Below are 19,277 nucleotides of genomic sequence, written 5' to 3'. Positions count from 1 at the left end.
TCTTGCTCCACTAGAATTTAAGTCCTTTGAAGATAGAGATTTCATGTTATATAATGCTCTGTCTTTTAGTTCCTACAGTGGTATCTGGCATAGAGTGAATTCTCAAACAAATGTTGAATGGGGTTTTTTTTGTAACAATTCCAATATACAGAAGGAACTGGGATTAAATAACAGGTACATTTTAGGCCTGTGTGTATAAAACTTCTAAAAATTATAGTAAAGTAAAGAGAATTTTCAAGAAGTTGCTGACTGACCACAAATTACAGGTGCTATCAACAGGATTACTGCACTAAGTAGGAGTTTTCGCTAAATGCTTCTTAACTAAATGAATGTCATCAAATGGTTTCCATTATAAAATTCAGATCTTTGCAAAATATAATGAATCATTTTCAATTTATGTAGCTGTCAGACAAATGGCTTTTAAATTAAACCATTCTCCTTATCTTTAGGAGATCTGAATTAACATTTACTTTATGTTTACTTCCAACTTACTAAAGATCTTCAGTTACCTTAGGTCACCTTTTTCTCAAAAATAACACAGAACTTGCTAAGTATCATTATGAGATTTAACAGAATGGTCACACATCCCCCACTGCAAATCATATTTATAGATACAGCATGGTAACTAAGATGTAGCATTTTAAGAGATTTGTACATTATTTGCTATGGTTTGGTTTTTGTTCCTTTTTGTCATCCTGTACCTACTCCTTCTGCCTAGGACTAGATGAAACAGTGCAAAAGACTATAAGATAATTCACAGCCATGTTATCATGCTCACACAATTTTTGTTTGAATAAAATTTTGGATTTATGTCTGAAATCATTTTAACAAGCCAGGATTATTTTCAAAAGACAGTACACTTTGAACATAATGCAGGTTATCAAATTAATATACCTGTAGGAGAAATACCTAATCTTAGTAAACACTACACAAAGATTAAAACAAATTTATCAATGAGTATAAAGCAGCATACTCTGAAATGAATTTTATGAGGAAATCAAATCTTCAAAAGACAATGGTCAAATAACCGGAAAATATTGTGTAACTTCTTTTCCCTTTGCAAAATACACCAACAAATACAGAATCTAAAAAATTACAAAAAATAAGATTCAAAAATAAAGGACCTGTTTGACTATATTTAACCCATTATTTCCCATATTTCTTTTACCAGAATTCCCTACCTTTTAAGGGCATAGTAGTAAAAAACACAACTTAGGAAAATACTGCTATACAGTAATACTATCTGAAAATTTTACCTTTAAATAGACTTATAAAGTAGCTAGGATAGAAACTGTGACAACAAATAAGTTTCTTTATATGTATAAGCAAGGTACTAGATAAAAATTTACGTATTTATATTAAGTGTTCAAAGTAGCAAAGAAAATTACAAGATGGATAACCCAAATAGTAAAATGAACATTTTAAATTCCTCTATTAATTTTTAATTTTTCTGTAATAGTAATTATTTTACAATGTTATTTTTTTCTCAGTTACTAAAAAAGACTTTCAATATTAAAACTAAAGTTCTCCTGGAAAATCTGGTGTTTTAGAGAAAAAATGAGAAGCACATGAATGTGAATCTAATGGTTTAAAATCATTCATGTCTTTGTTGTTTTCTGTACCACAGTGGGCTATTTAGAATGGAAAATATTTTTTGTTTTGTTTTGAGACAGCGTCTCACTATGTAACCTAGGCGGACCTCAAACTTGTAATGACAGTCCTGCCTCAGTGTCCCAAGTCCTGAGATTACAGGTGTGTGCCACGATGCAGAGCAAGGTAAAGTACTGTCAACATGTGAATTTTCATACTACATTTTACTAGACTTCTGAACATTTTGTTTTAATGCCAACATAATTATATGGAGGAAAAACTATTTAGTACTTAACACTCCTCAGGAAAGAGAGGGCCTATAGCAATTTTAGAAAGCACTTACTTAATCATTTCAAAAAGCTTTGGATCTGAGACCTTGATATTTCGTGCCATATTCCAGGAAAGATGAACCATGGGTACTATTGACTTCACGCTTTGCAATTTGTTCCATTCGTACCGTTCCACTGCCAATTTATACTGGCAGGCTAGGGGAAAAAAACAAAACAAAGCAAAACAAAACCAGTTATAATGCAATTCAAAGTATCAAAAGATACAGATAATCATTACCACTCTTTCAGGTGACATCTTCAATTTATTGATTCTGAGAACTTCAAAGCCCTACAAAAGAAGTTTTTGTGTTTTATGATAATTATGGTAATAATAGTAGAAATCACAAAGGATGCTTCCTATGAGTATGTGCCAGGCATTGTGCTTAGCTAGTTTTTTATCCATTATCTCATTTAATCAAAAATTACTTTTTATTATTCCCCTTATACAGATGAAGAAATAGAAGACTAGAGAAATTAAACAACTTGTCCAAAGATACAAGAACCAGGTCCTGGTTAGAAGTCTATCTGGCTCTAAAGGTCATATTTTTAAACTTAAGTCAATATTGCCTGAAGGCAAGCATAACTCAAACACATTTTGATTTAATAGGACTCTTCACATGACATACATGACAAAAGAAAAATCTAAGAGTGAACTACTTTTTACTCCTATAAATGGTCTCCTTTATAAAACAAAACCATGCATTGTAAAGGTATGTTTTCCATGTATATAAATATATAAATGTGTTATCTGCTGAGATCTATCATCTTAGATTTACATTTGTTAACTTTAACTTCTCATACTATAAATTGAAATTTTATGCAAGGAGACACTTATCTTTCAATATTTAGTGAGTTGTATTTCACAGGAAAAAAAGAATACAACTATCAGACATAAGCTTTAATACAGTAAACTTTTTAAAAAGTATATTCTTTAAAATACCTGTAAGTGGACCAACATTCCAAGCAATGTTGTTGCACCAGCCAATAGCCTGAACCCAATGCACAGTGCCTGCATTTATCCACACCAAATCTCCAGGTCGCTGAATAAACCTATATACTGGAACATTTGCTTCATAAAGATCTTCAAGGTTGGGCCACCAAGAGCCCATCAGAAAATTCAAATTATTTCTGAAATAAGAAAAAATAGTGCAAATGGATGAAGTACTTTAATACATTCCTTATAAAAATGGAAGAAACTGTCTAATGTTTTTAAATAATGCTGATTCATTTTAATGAAATAAGTACTTACACAATAAAAATTGCTATATTACATAGGGTATAAAGTTAATTAGTTGAGTATAGGTTTACATAGCTAAAGGTCAGCATTACTACCTCAAATTGATTTTTTTCAAAGATCCAAATAAAATCCAAAGCTATTTTGAAGTAACATTCACATACTTTAACTTATAATTTCATTTCAATAAAGAATACTTTGATTGAACTGCACTCCTTAAGAGTACCTAGAAATGTCTGAAAGGTAAAATAGAAGACGAGATGGTACAGTTATTTAAATCTATAAAGAGGAAAGCTATGGCTCATGATCTGAGTGAAAGGAATAAATAGAAATGGTCTCTTACTCCTACTCTTTTGAATTACTAGGAAAAAAGAGATCAGCTTTTATAAGGTTTAGATGATCAGCTGAATAAAACAATACAGTTTAAAACAACTTCATCAAAAACAACCACACACATGGATAAATACTCATGACCCTGCCACCATTACTACCATTATCATGACTAATCTACTTTGGAAACACAACAGATCCTATTATAAAGTATCTATTTTAATATTTGGCTTCTTTTTATTTTCCATCATAAGTACTTTATAAACTACATAGCGACTTTTTCCATAAGCAAATTTTATACATTTTAATTAACTACTTTAGATTTTATATTTTTTAGGAAGAACCTGCAGGGTAGAAATATTTCCTTCCTTAAGATCTAAGAAATAATGTTGTGTCTTAGGCTAAAGTGTATGATAAAGTATACTTTAAAATCATGTTTATTGGCTTAAATTTATATCTCAACCAAGGGTTGGCCAACTATGGCCCACAGCTCTATTGCCTGTTTTTGTAAATAAAACTTTTAGAACACAGCATCCATTCATTTACATATTACCTCTGCTTTCTGCATTACAATGAGGCAGTTGTGACAAGAGATTACAGGACCTATGAAGCCTCAAATATTTACTATTTGGTTCTTTATGGAAATTTTTTTCCAACCCCTGCTCTAATCAGAACTTTAAGTCTGAAAATAGCAAGAGGCACAATGGTAACCACTTTTGATCACCTGCTATTCTATTTTTGCATCATGTGCTATGCCCACCCTTCTGTTCTAACTGACTCTGTTTTGCTTAGTCACATTTGTTTTTATTCTCTTCAAAAAAGTAATAAGAACCGTGAGAGTAATAAAACCCTAAAAGTCTAATTGTTACTGTAAAAAAGAGAGGAAAGTAAGGTGGACTAAGGGATATAACCGCAGGTATGTTCGAGAGTGTAGGACGGAAAACCATATAACTGAGCTCTTGTTGGAATCATTGAACGGAACTGTCTCCAATTCCACTGTATGAATGTTCACTTTATATGCTTTAATTTAGTGATATGGACAACTGTTTCTGGGAAGATAATGTGTAGCCTGTTAACTGGTGATTTCGTACTGTATATATTTTTTTCTAGAAATACTGTATTATTTGTACCCTTTTACTGCATTGTTTTTTTTTATGTCCTTTTTGTTTTGTTTTGTTTTGTTTTTCTTCTCTCTTTAAATATAAAAAAAAAAAAAAAAGAAGAAGAAGAAGAACTTTAAGTCTTCCCCCATCCCCTCAAAAACTGCAAGGCTACTTTCTGAAAAATGTAGACCAGAATACCAATGGCAGCCTAATTTTAAGAGGATGAGCATTAACTTACTGCTTGTTATAATAAAGCAAATAAAATAGTTACAAACATAAACCCTAGCCCCTTTTCATCCACAAAATTGGAGAAAACATTCTATCCAAAAGCAAAACAAGTGCTGGGCAGAGTGGCACATGCATATAATCCCACCATTCAGGAGGTTGTGGCAGGAAGATTGAGTGCAAGGCCAGTTGGCCTGGGCTACATGGCAAGGCCCAGGCCAGAATGGACAAAGTAGTGAGACCCTGCCTTAAAAAACCAACACCCTCTCCCAACAAACATTCAAGCAAAAAATCCCAAATAATGAACAACAAAAACAGAAATTTGCCCAAAAAACCACTGTTTAATAATATATTCTAAACAGGATCATCTCAAGATGTTATTTAACATCATAAACTGCACAGTGCTAAAGTAACTGTCTTTATGTGAAAAAAAAAATACAGTAAAATACTGAGGCAGCACGTACGCCTCCAACTCATTTTTTAAACTTAGCTAACCTTTCACACTAATTTGATATTTTTATTAACCTCAAACTCAAGCTTTTTGGACATCATCTGCCTATTCTAATTATCTTTGTTCCCAAGACACCTCTCCATTTAGATAGGAAACAAAACTATACCCTATAAACAACCAGTTCCTACTCAGAAATTATAAACAGGCATCACTGTAGTATAGCTGCAACAATACAACCACTATCTCAAAATTTAAGAAATAAGGATGTTTCTCTAACATAATGGAGATTTCCCACGTAACACCTCTATCTCTGCTGCTACTGAACTGCTGATTCATATAAAAAAGTACAAATAAAAGTAGACTGGGTTAGTTTATCAGTACATTTGGAAGTTTAAAATTTTCTATCTTTGGCTTTCTTACACTGAAGAAAACCTATGTGGAAAATAGTGAAGACAGTATTAGATGACTGTCTCTTGCCTGCATATAAAGAAATTCTGGAATTTTTTGTTTTCTGACTATGATGAAAGTGCTAACTAAATGCAAATATTTACAGTAATGCTAAGAAATTACAAGTTAGTATGTAGAATGTATACATATATATAATTAGTGTAATCGCACACGTGTGTGTGTGTGTGTGTGTGTATTTTGTGTCTCCCTTCCCCCTTATCTAACTGGGATGGGAATATAATACTCTATGTAGAATTTTCTTTTAATTTTTATCCCCATGATAATTTCCAATGTTATTAGTAAATTAAAATGTCAAGTGATTACATAACAACACTTTTTAGAAAAAAGAAATTAGGTTTTATCTAAATAAATTTAAAAATTTAAAAATTTTTTTAAAAATAAAAAAATTTTCAAATACTCCTTAATGATAGACACAGAAATAAAAATGGTTCTTTTTAATATCTTAAGGAATTGTCAGTTTCACGCTACATATTCTTTCATTAGAGAAAACAAAATCTGAAGAAGTTAATTAAATTTTATAAAACTCTTTTATAGAAAAAGTTGCTGGTCTTAGAATTTACAGCATGATAACAGGGCAAAGAGTAATGGCTAAGCCTGACGGTGCTCAGCTACAAACTTCCACCTCCAAAAAGCACTTACAATAACACAATTTCTCTGGAACACACATCTTTCCAATGTATTTATGCACTCTAAAAAATAAACTATTAACTCAAGCTTTTTAACCTCTATATTTATAACTACTATTATTTTATGAAGTAGGTTCATGGCATCCTAAGGTATTTTCAATAACATGTAACATGTAATCAAATCATTTAAAATAAATTTTCTGATGAATTGTGAGTGAAAACTGGCTACATATCATTAGGATACTCAGTTTGGTAAGCTGTCCTTTTCTAATAATTTTGTTTAAAGAAAATTTAGTTTGCAAACCTACTTTTCACAGAAGTCATTCAGAACACCCCAGTAACCTTCAGGAACAACAAACCATTCACAGTCACCTGGGCCAATATTTATGTTAACTGAACAGAAGTTGTTATTCTCTTGATGACCTAGTACATGAAAAAGAAAGAAATTACCACATATAAATTATATAGAAATTGTGTCTTCAGAAATGGAAACCTTACAAATGTTCAACAGAGAATATTCTACTAGTATTCAGTTCTTATCACATAGCATTTTTGCATCGTTTTATAGCTGGTTTTAAAGCTGAATTTTGGTTAACTCTTAACTCATTCAGTAAACACTTTCACAGAAGGCACTAAATATCATAATTAACAGTTTATACCAGTATTGGGGGATCTACAGCATATGTGTTAAAGTGGACTGTTTGTATGACTTAAAGTTCTAAAAGATTTGAAATCATTGGCTTAGGCTCTGGAGCAAGGCTTCTTGGCTTTACATGATGGGCAAGTTTTCAAATCTTTCTGACTCAATTTCCGGTTATGTAAGAGCACATAACAATTCCATGAAATCACTGCATATCCTGAATATCAATGAAGTAATAAATGTTTAGTATACTCTAATTATGGTAAATAATAAGTATCAGCAATCATAAACGCCAATATGATTTTTCTCTTATGAACTATTCCCCATTTATCACAAGGAGTACTAGGACATTGGAAAAGAAGAAACCTAGTTTTCAAAACATAGCTGTTCTACGAAATGGAGTCAGCAGAAATGCAGAGTAGAAAACTCCAAAAGGCTGTCCCTCTTCAGAAATATTAAAAGAAAGAAAGAGAGAAAAAAGCTCTAGCTAAAACTGCCAGAAACAACTTTGCCAAACTCCAGGAAACAGCAACCAAGGAGATTCTTGATGAAGAAAATGTGACAAATCTAGTAGGCATTTGTAGTACTTCAACTTATCCTCACCCTACCCTCATCAGTGGTAGGGTTCTGGAGTTAAAAATCTGTGTTCCTCGTGAGTATTCCTAGTCCTAGAAGGAGAAAAGTGACTTTATTCCCAAGGAATTGTACTTGTCCATTTGACCTACCTGGGATTTCCCTGAAGGACTGATGCATGGAGCTTCTTACCCTTTCATCTACCTCAGAACTCTATCAGGGCAAACAGGTCAATGCCGCTCAGTACTTTCAACTGTTACTATAGGTAAGTGTCAGAGAAGTGTCCATAACATGGAATGATACATGTAATTTGCTCTAACTAAAATTAGAGAATCTTAGGCCCCACCATCTAAATAAAAATCTCTTAGGGTAGAACTTGAAACATGTCTGACCTTCAAGTCTATTAAAACAGGTAGCCCTTATATTTATCTCTCCAACTTCAAGAACAAGGCATTTCCCCCAAAACAAAGTACTCAACATAGTGTTTTAAAACTGAACTGACAATAGAAAATTTTTTCTGTGACTATATGTCTAACATAATAATCACTTAAAATGTGAATTGAAATGTGTAGTAATTTCACAATGTACACTAGATTTCAAAGACTTCGTGTGAAAGAAACCTGAAAAGTCTCTGCCATTTACATTCATTATATGGAGAAATAATTTTGGTTAATGAGTTAAAATTAATTTCACCTATCTTTTTACCCTAACGTGACTGCCAAACATTTTTCAACATACAATTTGCATGATTTTTCTGTTTGGAACCACCAGCCTAAAGAAATTCTTCAGAGAATTGTTAAAGGCTACACAGGACACTAGGAAAACTTTTGCTATACAAACTAAACAGTTGTTCCCAGGGACAACTGACTAAAAAGTAAACTATTAAGTTTGCTGTTTAATGAAGATTTATAAAAAGAACAAGGGATCCTTTTTGACTAGAGGATGTTATTTGCACAGAATAATTTAAATTAGATTGGAGGTTTTAGCTGAAATATTGCTAAATAGAACCAACGTAATACTAAATATTAAAGAAAACTAGTGAGTTCAAACAACTTGTTCAACGGTCATACTGATGTCTAATGATGGAGTAGAACGTAGTTCTTCTACCATTTATTCCAAAATTCATTCTACTTCACCTATGAATAAAATATCACAGAATTGGGTTTCAAATAGCCTGAGAATAAAAACTACAACCAATGGTCTTAATCATGCCTGTACATTAGAATCCCCTAGGGAACATTTCTGTTGTTGCTTGTTTGTTTATTAATACTCATGCTTGGGTCTCAGTCCCCCAAGATCAATTACATATTTTTACAGAGTTTATCAGGAGACTTAAATGAGTGGCCAGGGCTCAGAACAACTTAACTATGTGACTAAGAAACAGCACAGCTCTATTTTGAAACAATTCTTAAGCAATGATTCATTAAGAAGGTGACAAAAAAGTCTGGTCTCCAAGCCATTGCTGCTTCAAAGTAAAATGAAGCAGTTGAAGGAGTTATGTAGCTCACAGACACAAGTATAACAAATTAGCTACCATCACTTTTCTCTTAATTGCCAAGGTTTAGCAAATGAAAAATACTTTAAACAACACTCTATAAAAGTTCATATGAATCCAAGGGGGTAAAAAAGAAGATGGTATATTAGTGTAGGATAAAAATCTGAAGACTAAAAACAAGGCCATTTGTATGAAAAATGAAGAATAAGATCTAAAGAAGGAATATGACTTGCTAAAGTGCAAATCTAGTTGGTGACTAAGTTCAGACTCAATACTTGGACATGTCTACTAATGTCTCCTCATCAAATGTTTTTTAATATGTGAGTGGTAACCCAATTAGAGGACCATAATTTACACTTTCTTTTGTTACATAAAATAGAATAGGATACATCAGAAAATGTGTTGCTTGACAGAACTACTGAACACATACAGATACACTAAGTCAGTGGTCGAGAACCTGTGGCACACATGCCACAATGAGGTGCTTATATCATTTAAAGTTTTAAAAGGTTCACCATCATTGCACTAAGGTAAGATACACCCTGTCAGACTGTACAGTAGATGAGATCGACACTTTCCCAAGAACGCTCCAATGACTCCTTTGAAGATCAAATCATTATTGTTTCTGAGCTATTATATTTAAAATGGTAACAAAAGAAAAACCTTAATTATCTGACCTCTGTTAAAGAGTGTGATGCTCTAATAAAATACTCTTTTCAGTTTTATTTATTTTAAATGTGAAGATTCTGGTTTCTTTTACATGTTTAACACTTTGTTAATTCTATTGCAGGGTGAGTGAGAGTTACTCTGACAAGGTCTCCTTGTGTAGTTCAGGCTGGTCTTGAACTTGCAGTAATTCTCCTGACTCAGCCTCCCAAGTGCTGGGATTATAGGCGCGAGCCACAAAACCCAACTCTGTTAATCCTATTTTTCCACTACATCAAATGTTAATTCATAAAAATTACCTGGTGTTCTGCTGCCTGGAACTTTCATATAGAGTTGAACTGTGTTCATGCCCAATATGGTATGACCAACATGGCTTAGAAGATTTCCTGCTGATACGACACGCACAAAAGCAGGCAGTTTAGTCAGCTCATGTAATTGCAACTTCCACCTGCAATAAAATAAATCAACAATGACACCTTTTTACAAATACTTGTATAAGTTAACCATTTTTTTCAAATTGTGTTCCAATCAGAAAAATGAATCTATAAATATTTTACTTTTGCACAGGTAACAATGGTGTGCTTAAATTTTTAAAAATTTTCTGAAGGAAATTTCTCAAGGAAGAGGCACGAAAATTCTGGAACAAGTAAATGGATAGAAAAAAACTGACATTCTAATGTTATATTTGGATAATTATGAAGATATGTATTTTTAATTAATTTTTCCATGTAATAAAAATATAATTTCATGATTGTGTAGTTAGCATAAGTCATGGTCTTGATAACACTTGTACAAAGTTTTTTTTTAAAATTTTATTTAAAAGGAAAAAGAGAAAAACACAAAACAAAACAAAGCAGTGTGTACAAGTAATATAGAACTACAAAAAAAAAAAAACAGTAAGAAATCACCAGTTAATAGATTACATATTATCATCTTAGAGATAGTTGCTCAAATCACAGTATCAAAGAATACAAAGTAGACATTCAAACAGAGAGACTGCAAACAGTTGTGTTCAATGATCCAACCAAAAACATTAATATGGTCAGCTATTTAACACCCCTAAACACACTTGCTGTTGTATCCTTTAGAGCTCTTTTTTTCCCTCTCTTTTTTACAACAAAATTTACACATTTTGGGTTTTATTACTCCTTAGTTCTTATTACTTTTTTGGGGGGAGAGAATAAAGTCAAATATGGCAAAACAAAGCTGTCAGTCAAAACCAAGGATAGACATAGCACATAATGTAAAACAGAGTACAAGGTATGTGGTAATCATGATTCCCCATTATGTGGCCTTGAAGCCTTATAAAGTTTTCACTTATTAATTGGAAAGGCTTTATTCCGGGCTTCTTGATATGGAAATATTTGAAGCTATAGTATATGAAGTTTTATTCAAATATTTCAAGGAAAAAGACAGACACTATGGTAACTACTATTAAATCGGGTTATTTGGTGGTGAAGCACTAGGTTGCTGAAACAGTCATGTTTTGACCTGTATTGTTATATTGTTATGTCCTGTTTTATCTCAATCTCTCCCTTATTCTTTAAAAAAAATTATTTCATTATTTCTTATGTTTGTTTTAATTAAGGGGAAAAATTTAAAAAATTAGCAGGATATATAATAGTAACTTTTTTTGATTTCCTATTAACTTGAAGTCCTGTAATACTCCCACGATCTTGTTTTGACTGATTAGACTCTGTTCCATTCTGTATGATAATATCAAGTTTGAGGGCATAGGCAACTACTTTGAAGGCAATAAGATTCACTAAGATGCCCATTCTGGCTTGACTATTGTCTCCTTTGGAAGTCCTGTAATGTTTACAATGCTTAAGTTTTATTGGTCTTGTTCTCTACTGTTTTGTTCAACTTTATAATATCTAATAAGATAGACAATTATTTTTAAGGAAACAAGAGACATTGTTGATAAACATTGTTGTACAAAGTTTTAATTCAAAGAACATAATTTAATTGTAAACTAGTAGAAATTAGAATAACTTCATCAACTGATAAAAATGACAAGGAATGATAGAAAAATAAATTTCAGACAATTTTCAACCTTAAAAAGGATATTTTTTAGCCTCTATTCACAGAAATATTAGTATAAAGACTTACTTTTTGTCATCAGACAGGTCAATGTTGGTCCCAAACTTTATGGTTTTAAAGGGTCCTTTCCTTCTTCTCCCAGAACTTAAGAAGAGAAACACAATATTAAAAATATACCTTTGAAATAGAAATACTAAGTAGACATTAAGAATGACTTACTTATCTGAAGATGTAGATTCACTATCTGAATAGTCTTTATGGTGACTTCTTTTCTCATTTTCTTCCTATAGATTAATATAAAAAGTATTTTAGCTTAGGATTCCACAACTGGTTATCCTTTCTTTCATATAACTAAAAAAGAAGTTTGCATGTGGATTGAATGGTATTCTCTTTTTAAAAATAATCTTCTATAGGCCTCTCACACATGAAAATTTCTTCAAATACCACATTAAACAAAGACCCCATAAAAGTCAAATCTCCTTGGCAAGGTATCCAGATTTTCTCTTCCAGCCACAAAGTTATATAATTAGATTTTCATACATGTCCCAAGTTCAAGAGAGAAAACATAATGAAAGCCGAGAAGCCTGAGAAATCTCTACCTGGAATATAAATGTTCTAAGTAATCTAGCATAGGTGTGTGCATATATATATAGCAATGCACATAGAAGAGTGGAGGTTAAGATGCTTTATATTCTTGTTTATGGGAAATGGAAAAAGTTCTTTCTGGGTTAAATCACTATTCCACAATGTATTACATGAATGATTAAAACATTTAGGATGGATAAATATAAATGTTTTTCAATGCAAATATTACTTTTATTTGGAATTCTTGTGTCATAGATGTGGTAGCTGTTCTATGATTTATAAGTCAGCAATACTTAGTAGCATTTTGGCTTCTTTCTCTTTAAATGTATAATTTCTGAACATTTGTGAAAATTTTCAAATGTTCTAGCACATGCCTCAAAGTATATGTAAGAATAATCTTTTCTTATTATCTTTGCTTTTAGAACTTTCTCCAAATCTTCCTTTGATATTCTTTTAATCCTACCTATTTATTCTATTCTGATCAAACAGTACTACCCAGTTGAAATACCTTAAAATATTAAAGTACAGAGTTCTATATGAACATTGCATTCACTGTAATTCATGAAAGCTGCGGGATAGATTTTACTTATTTCTTTGTAGAATACAGAGTGGTAGTAAGAAAGGAACATAATTTACCTATTTACAGGTACTAATGCTGCCTTAATTTAAGAAATGTGAACTCAGAGTAAAAATTTTCAGAGACAAATAAATTTAATGAATTACAAATTATAAAGATTTTATACACATATTGAGTGTCAAGTATAGGGCATGTGAAAGTGCAGAAATGCATTTCAGTACAACAGTTAATGGACTCATCTGTGTGAGTGTTTAGCTCACTCTGTAGGACAATTCACAAAGTTTTCATTATAGTGCTAGAGGATTTTAGTTTCACTGCTGAAAAGCCTCTGCAGGTCTTTTAAGAATAAATCTGCTTAGTTTTCAAAGTTGTTTTAAATTTTTACCTAAGTTTTAAAATAATTCTTCTAAAGGTCTGCCTCTCCCTTCAACTTTCTCCTCATGGATTAAGATTGGTAGGAAGGCCACTAATGCTTTCTAGAAGAGTTATCAGATAATACTAATCTGTCAGAAGATAAAAATAGAATGCAAAATAAGGGATTCTGTAAACATAAGGCAAACTTTAGATGTGTTTTATCTTCTAATTAGTATTCCTCACCCAGGGACAATTTTGCCCTACAGGGAATATTTAGCATGCTGGCATACATTTTTGAGAGGCCAGGGATGCTAACCATCCTACAACCCATGAAATAAACCCCACGACAAATAATTATTCATCCCAAAATGTTAGCAGTGCTATAGTGAAGAAACTGTGCTCTAAACAGAAATGTCTCATAAATGAAGGATATATTGAGCTAGACAGTAATTATATTTCCTCACAAGGAAATCTATTTTATCAATCCATAGGTTTACTTAGATTTTACAAGACTAAACTAGATAGTACTTATAAAATATTTTATAGAACATCAACTCATGAAATGCTTACAAAAGTAATGTGTTCTTTCAAAACAAAAACAAAAGCTTTACATTCCTAAAACAATCTTCAGAAAGTAAATACTTACTCTCAACGATTCCTGGAATGAGGAGGCCTGATACTGTGCATATTTAGCAATTGTAGTATGAGATCTATTACTTTCACAATGCCAGATTTTCTTCGTTCCAGTGGGATCCCAGTTCTCATCTGCTGGTTGCAACAACTGTGTCCTCACTTCTACCATATGTTCATTGTTAGCTTCCACCAAAGTTTTAGTAGAGAAGAGTCCCAGGTCTTCATAAATAAATAAAAATAGTAAATAAAAGTTATATTTAGGTCACTGTTTTATAGTTCCCCTCTCCTTTAAGAAAAAGGAAAAGCCTTTTACAGCACTTTATTGAGTTTTCCTACAAATAAATTCAGTCCTCTACATACTCTGAACTATGTGCTGAGTTTGCAGAATCATATACTGAAGCCCTGGTCTTACCTAATTATCATGCCATCCGAACAGAACAAGAAACCACCCAAGTTTCACTTATTTAATTTCTGTCAATGCCAGGAAATACTTATTAGCAGCATCAAGTTTCATCTACACTTTACATTCAAAATTTCTTCAATTAGTCAACCTAAAGTTATAATGTAATGATCAAAATAAAACCTAAACTTAAAACTACCAGAAAGTCACCAGTAACCAGTTATCATCATCATATATTTGAATCACAAATTTTAAAAAGTAACATACAGGTTTTTTTCTCTTTCAAGCAGGAAAACAGGAAAAAGTTATAGTAAAAAGGAAGTATCTATCAGTGCTCTAAAAGTTAAAAGCTCGGCAACCCGCTCGGGACCCCTTCTGTCTCTCTTCAGACAGAAGCTTTCTTTCTCTCAATAAATATATTATGCTCTTAAAAAAAAAAAAAGTTAAAAGCTAAACTTTTTAAATTAAAAGCTTACCTAACTTAAGAGCTCCAGCAAGGCCACGAATTACTGTAACAGGGTTGTTTGGATTTGTACAAAATTGATGTAATGGAGGAAAGAAAGCATCACGTTTATTTTCCAACTGTAAATTAAAGTATGTGGTTAGCTCTCAGAAAAAGATTTCTTATTTAACTATTATGACCCAAGTTCATTTTTACTAAAATTTAAGTAATATATTTTGTGTTGAAATTTCTATTTTATATTTTATAGTATTTTATCACTACATGATACTTTGATTCCAATTGTAATTAGATAGTAACCATAAACATTTTCCTTGTCCATTATATTTTAAGGTATGTGGAGGAAACAAAATTTATACTAAATTTCAAACCTGAAGTGCTTTAAATATTATTTAGTCTGAAAAAGGAACACATGCTGCTCTGACATGGATGAACCCCAAGGACATTATGCTCAATAAGGCAGTGCCAAAAAGTCAAATACTAGAGGAAAAGAAAAAAGCAAACAAACAAAAACCTGAAACAAAACTAAACTGTGTGATTCCACCTGCATGAGATATCTATAAAGTAGTCAAATTCATAGAAGCAGAAAATACAAAGATGATTTCCAACAACTGAGGGGACGGGAAAAGGAGATTTGTTTAATAGGCAGAGTTTGGCAAAATACAATTCTGAAGATGGGTTGAATATGTTTAACCTAATGAACTGTACATCCAGAAATGGTTACGATAATACATTTTATGTGATATACTTTTTAAAAAATCTTAACGAGGAGGAAAATAGTTTAAAAATAAATCAAAATGTTTTTTAAAAGTTTTATCAAAGTGAAAGCAAACAAAAGAACATCTGTAAGACAGATTTTAATTTTGTATATTTTGCCCTCAGGCCTCAGTTAAAATATTTTATTATATATCCATTCCAGTGTTTCCCTTGCACAGTAAAGGGATCAATAAATGTTGGTTAGAGGACAAATTGCTATCAGTTGGGCTCTACATGGCAAAAGTGCCAAATCTCCAAAATAAACTCAAGTATCATTTTACAGATCTTAGAACATTCTAAGTACAATGTCCTAACTTTGTGCATACACTAATTTTTTTTAAATTTGGGGTAGAAATGGGAAGATGGAAGGAAATACGGTAGGAGGAACAATGTGAGAAAAATAAAAATAGATATTACTTTGAATGTCTATCAACTTCTTTTATCAGATGTCTAAATTCTATAAAGTAAAAATAATATCCAGTTTTAAACATTTTAACTTAACCTTTTAGTGATATACATCCACTACATTGTTCTCAAAACACTTTTGAAGGTAGTTGATGAATCTTTCTTTTTATAGATACAAAAAACAAGAATGAACATTAGAGTTCATACTAGTAGAATGAAGATTTAAACTCAGTTAACTCAAAAAGTTGCTCAAACATAGAGCAGTAAAAGTATCTCTCATTATTCTTATATAATCATATTTAATAGCAATGAAGTAGTTTATAAAATCTTTTCAAAAACAATTTCCCCCAAAAATATTCATGGTGCTACCAATAATACTAACACATCCTAAAGGGCATCCATATTAATTTAGAGGCTTTACAAAAGACCGGTAGGGACAAACACTGGGTTGGACTGATTTCTAGTCAGTCAATTCAGACTCACATAAATACTAGGTGTAGGTGGATTCAACTTGTCCTTTGGCAAGGGAGGATATGGTGAAGACGGTGGTCTTGGAGGTGGACATTTATCCAACAAAATGCTACTGTTAGACAAGCCATTTTTACCTAGATTCCTTAAAAAAAGAAGAGAGACTAAATCAACTGTCCATTTACTTAAAAAACAAAACAAAAAAAAATCCTGAACTGAGCTCATTTTATTGAACAGCCAGGCATTTGTGCAAATCCATAACATTTCAATCCATTGACAAAATGAAGGATAATTATTAATTTTAGCAAATACATATCTTGATTCCTGTATCTTCCACTGAGGAGGGGGAGCACAAGCCAGATTAGTAACGATACTTACTTTTGTAACTTCCCAATTTATTTTCTTCACATGAAGGAGAAATATGACTTCTAATATCCCTTCTGATTATTTCCATCAAATGTTACAATGGTAACTTGACCAAAAAAGGTCTAGATAGTAGTAAGAATAGAATATCCCTGCCTTCCTATGTCTCATCTTAGCAATTATAACTAGACTATCCTATTAACAAAGAGTTCAAAGCTGGAATGATTTCCCCCTTTCTTTTCTCAAACCTGAAGAAACTTTCCATACTACTCCTTAGCTAATAAAATTCAGCAAGACACCAATCTACTAAAATTTACATCAAATTTTACCAATTGTACAAACAATGTATATAGTTGCTATCCATTCTGACACCACATATAATTATTATTTATGAGTATTTTAAATTTTGTTTCCTTGAATGTTTGTTAAAATTTTTAAAAATCTTCAAAAAAAAAAAATAGGGCTGGGGTTTAGCTAAGTAGTGTTAAGTGCTTGCTTGGCAAATGCTGTCGTGAGTTTGATACCCAGTATAAAAAAACCCACTTAAAATGTAGCAGAATTATCTCTAAACTGCAATTCTTTTCATTTAAGAAAACAGAAATATAATTCCTTAAAAGTTTCTACCCAACTTAGAAAATCATTAAGAGGCTAATCTCAAAGCTTTTAAATCAATTTAACTCTTACTTCATCCAATTATTACAAGTTCCTTCAAAAATATTAAAATATCAAGTACTTTTATCATTAAAAATGCAGGTAAAAATTTGAAAATATAATTATCTGCAAGCTCCAACACTCATCACTTTACTTAACAAGGAATTAGCTATTTTTCATTATGAATTATAGAACACAGGTTGTTAATTTATAAATTCCATGAAGTTTTGTTTTTAACAAGACAGAAATTATTGGCAGAGACTGATAAACAATTCAAGTATTACCATTACACAAATGCAAGATGAAACATTTGCTTATAATATTTATGTAAGTAATAATTAGCTTTCATGCTGAACTGTTTGTCTGCCATTCTAACTTTGGAACGTAAAACAAAATATACCTCAGAATACATAAAATTTGTTTTGCAATTAAGGATATGGATGTATTCCTGTATAGTAAACAATTAATTCTTTAAGAAATTGAAAGACATGGACCATGTATTAGAACTGACTACCATAAAAAAGCGTCTCATGTTAACTAAATGTGGCACCAAAAATTAAGCTTGCACAACATTCTGAACATTAAGAGAGGAGACTAGAAAATAGGGCTTGACACATTAGTAGAATTGTCTCTTTCATTTCTACAGTTCTGAAACAACTACGTTAAAATGGCAAATGAAAAAGCAAAACAATGAAAAATGTCCTACATTTTCCTACTACTGTCTACATTTTAAAATACAAAAGAAAAAGGAGACAGGATTAAAGGAGATGATTATGATTCTACCACCTCAATGTTGCAATTACAATTTCAAACCATGAAAGAAACATATTATCCTATATAATACTAACCACTGCAACATTAAGATAAACCAAAAATAAGGTTAAAAATAGCCATCACTTTAAAAAGCTATTTATGTGTATGTAAGAGGGTACTCAGAATAAATAGGAGAAATCTAGTAGTTTCTTACAGTTTCAAACATTGATGATCTCTGCCTATTAAGTTCAAGACTGAAACAAATTTCCTGAAGGAACTGGTGTATATAGTTGTCTATACAGTGACTGAAATATACTTATCAACACTAATATAAAGGATAGAGTTGTGACGAGATTTAGCAGGAAGAGATTTTATCTTCTGGCCACCATTTAAAACACCTCAAAACAAATAAAGAAACCTTAATGTAAAAATCCAAAGTAAAGAATAAGAGTCAAAGTTGAAGAAAGAAGCAGGTGCTAGAAAGAATTTGAAGATTATCCCATTTTAAAACCTTTTCTCCCATTTTAAAACTTTCCCTGAGCTAAGCAGAGTGGTAGGAGATTAGTGTTTGCCCAATTATTTAAAAGATCTACATAAATTTATTTTCAATTTTTCTCTACCACATCATTCAGTAGAAAATGATAGAAAAAGTGCTTTGTGGGCAAAGTTATCTATATTTTAAATTTTTCCAGGAAGGCGGCTCCTAGACAAGGAACACCGAATCTGCTGGACCTCTGTCACTTTCAACTTTGAGTTTTGAATTCTAGTCTAGCACAGGCATTCATTAACAGAACACAAAAATGGCAAACCAACATTATATCTCTCATTTACTATGTTAGAATTTTTCCGTAAGCCTCAGAAGATTTTTATCACTGCCATATCAGAACAGGTTCTTTGCTTCTTCATTATTAAATCCAGCTACAGATTTACTGGAATAATCCAAGCAACCATAGGGATCTATCAAGTTTTGATCAATCTATTTAAGTTCTATAATAAGGCAAATATGTCTTAATGAGTTAAAAGCTAAAAATAAAACAGAATGTACTCACCCTGAAATAAACATTCATATAGGTCTCAAAAATGAGCTCGAAGATTATAG

The 19,277-nt window shown here is 31.7% G+C and overlaps 1 protein-coding gene across 4 annotated transcripts in view; it reads right to left on the bottom strand.

Annotated features, from left to right (window-relative positions):
* Positions 1-19,277, bottom strand: part of Kdm6a (lysine demethylase 6A) — a 197,949-nt gene that overhangs the window by 16,287 nt on the left and 162,385 nt on the right. For all 4 annotated transcript variants that reach the window (XM_063245754.1, XM_063245756.1, XM_063245755.1 and 1 more), the window contains 9 exons: positions 16,427-16,556; positions 14,799-14,904; positions 13,936-14,141; positions 11,993-12,057; positions 11,843-11,917; positions 10,030-10,178; positions 6,665-6,779; positions 2,860-3,047; positions 1,934-2,075 (listed from right to left, as the gene is read on the bottom strand). In XM_063245754.1, coding sequence (XP_063101824.1) covers positions 1,934-2,075; positions 2,860-3,047; positions 6,665-6,779; positions 10,030-10,178; positions 11,843-11,917; positions 11,993-12,057; positions 13,936-14,141; positions 14,799-14,904; positions 16,427-16,556 — 1,176 coding nt within the window. The remainder of the gene's footprint in view (positions 1-1,933; positions 2,076-2,859; positions 3,048-6,664; positions 6,780-10,029; positions 10,179-11,842; positions 11,918-11,992; positions 12,058-13,935; positions 14,142-14,798; positions 14,905-16,426; positions 16,557-19,277) is intronic.

Source organism: Cavia porcellus, unplaced genomic scaffold (assembly GCF_034190915.1).
Source record: "Cavia porcellus strain 051 isolate PalLab524CR breed Dunkin Hartley unplaced genomic scaffold, mCavPor4.1 scaffold_3, whole genome shotgun sequence".
NCBI lineage: Eukaryota > Metazoa > Chordata > Mammalia > Rodentia > Caviidae > Cavia > Cavia porcellus.
The sequence above is the reverse complement of the archived record's forward strand: the minus strand, read 5'-3'. Positions and strand labels throughout refer to the sequence as shown.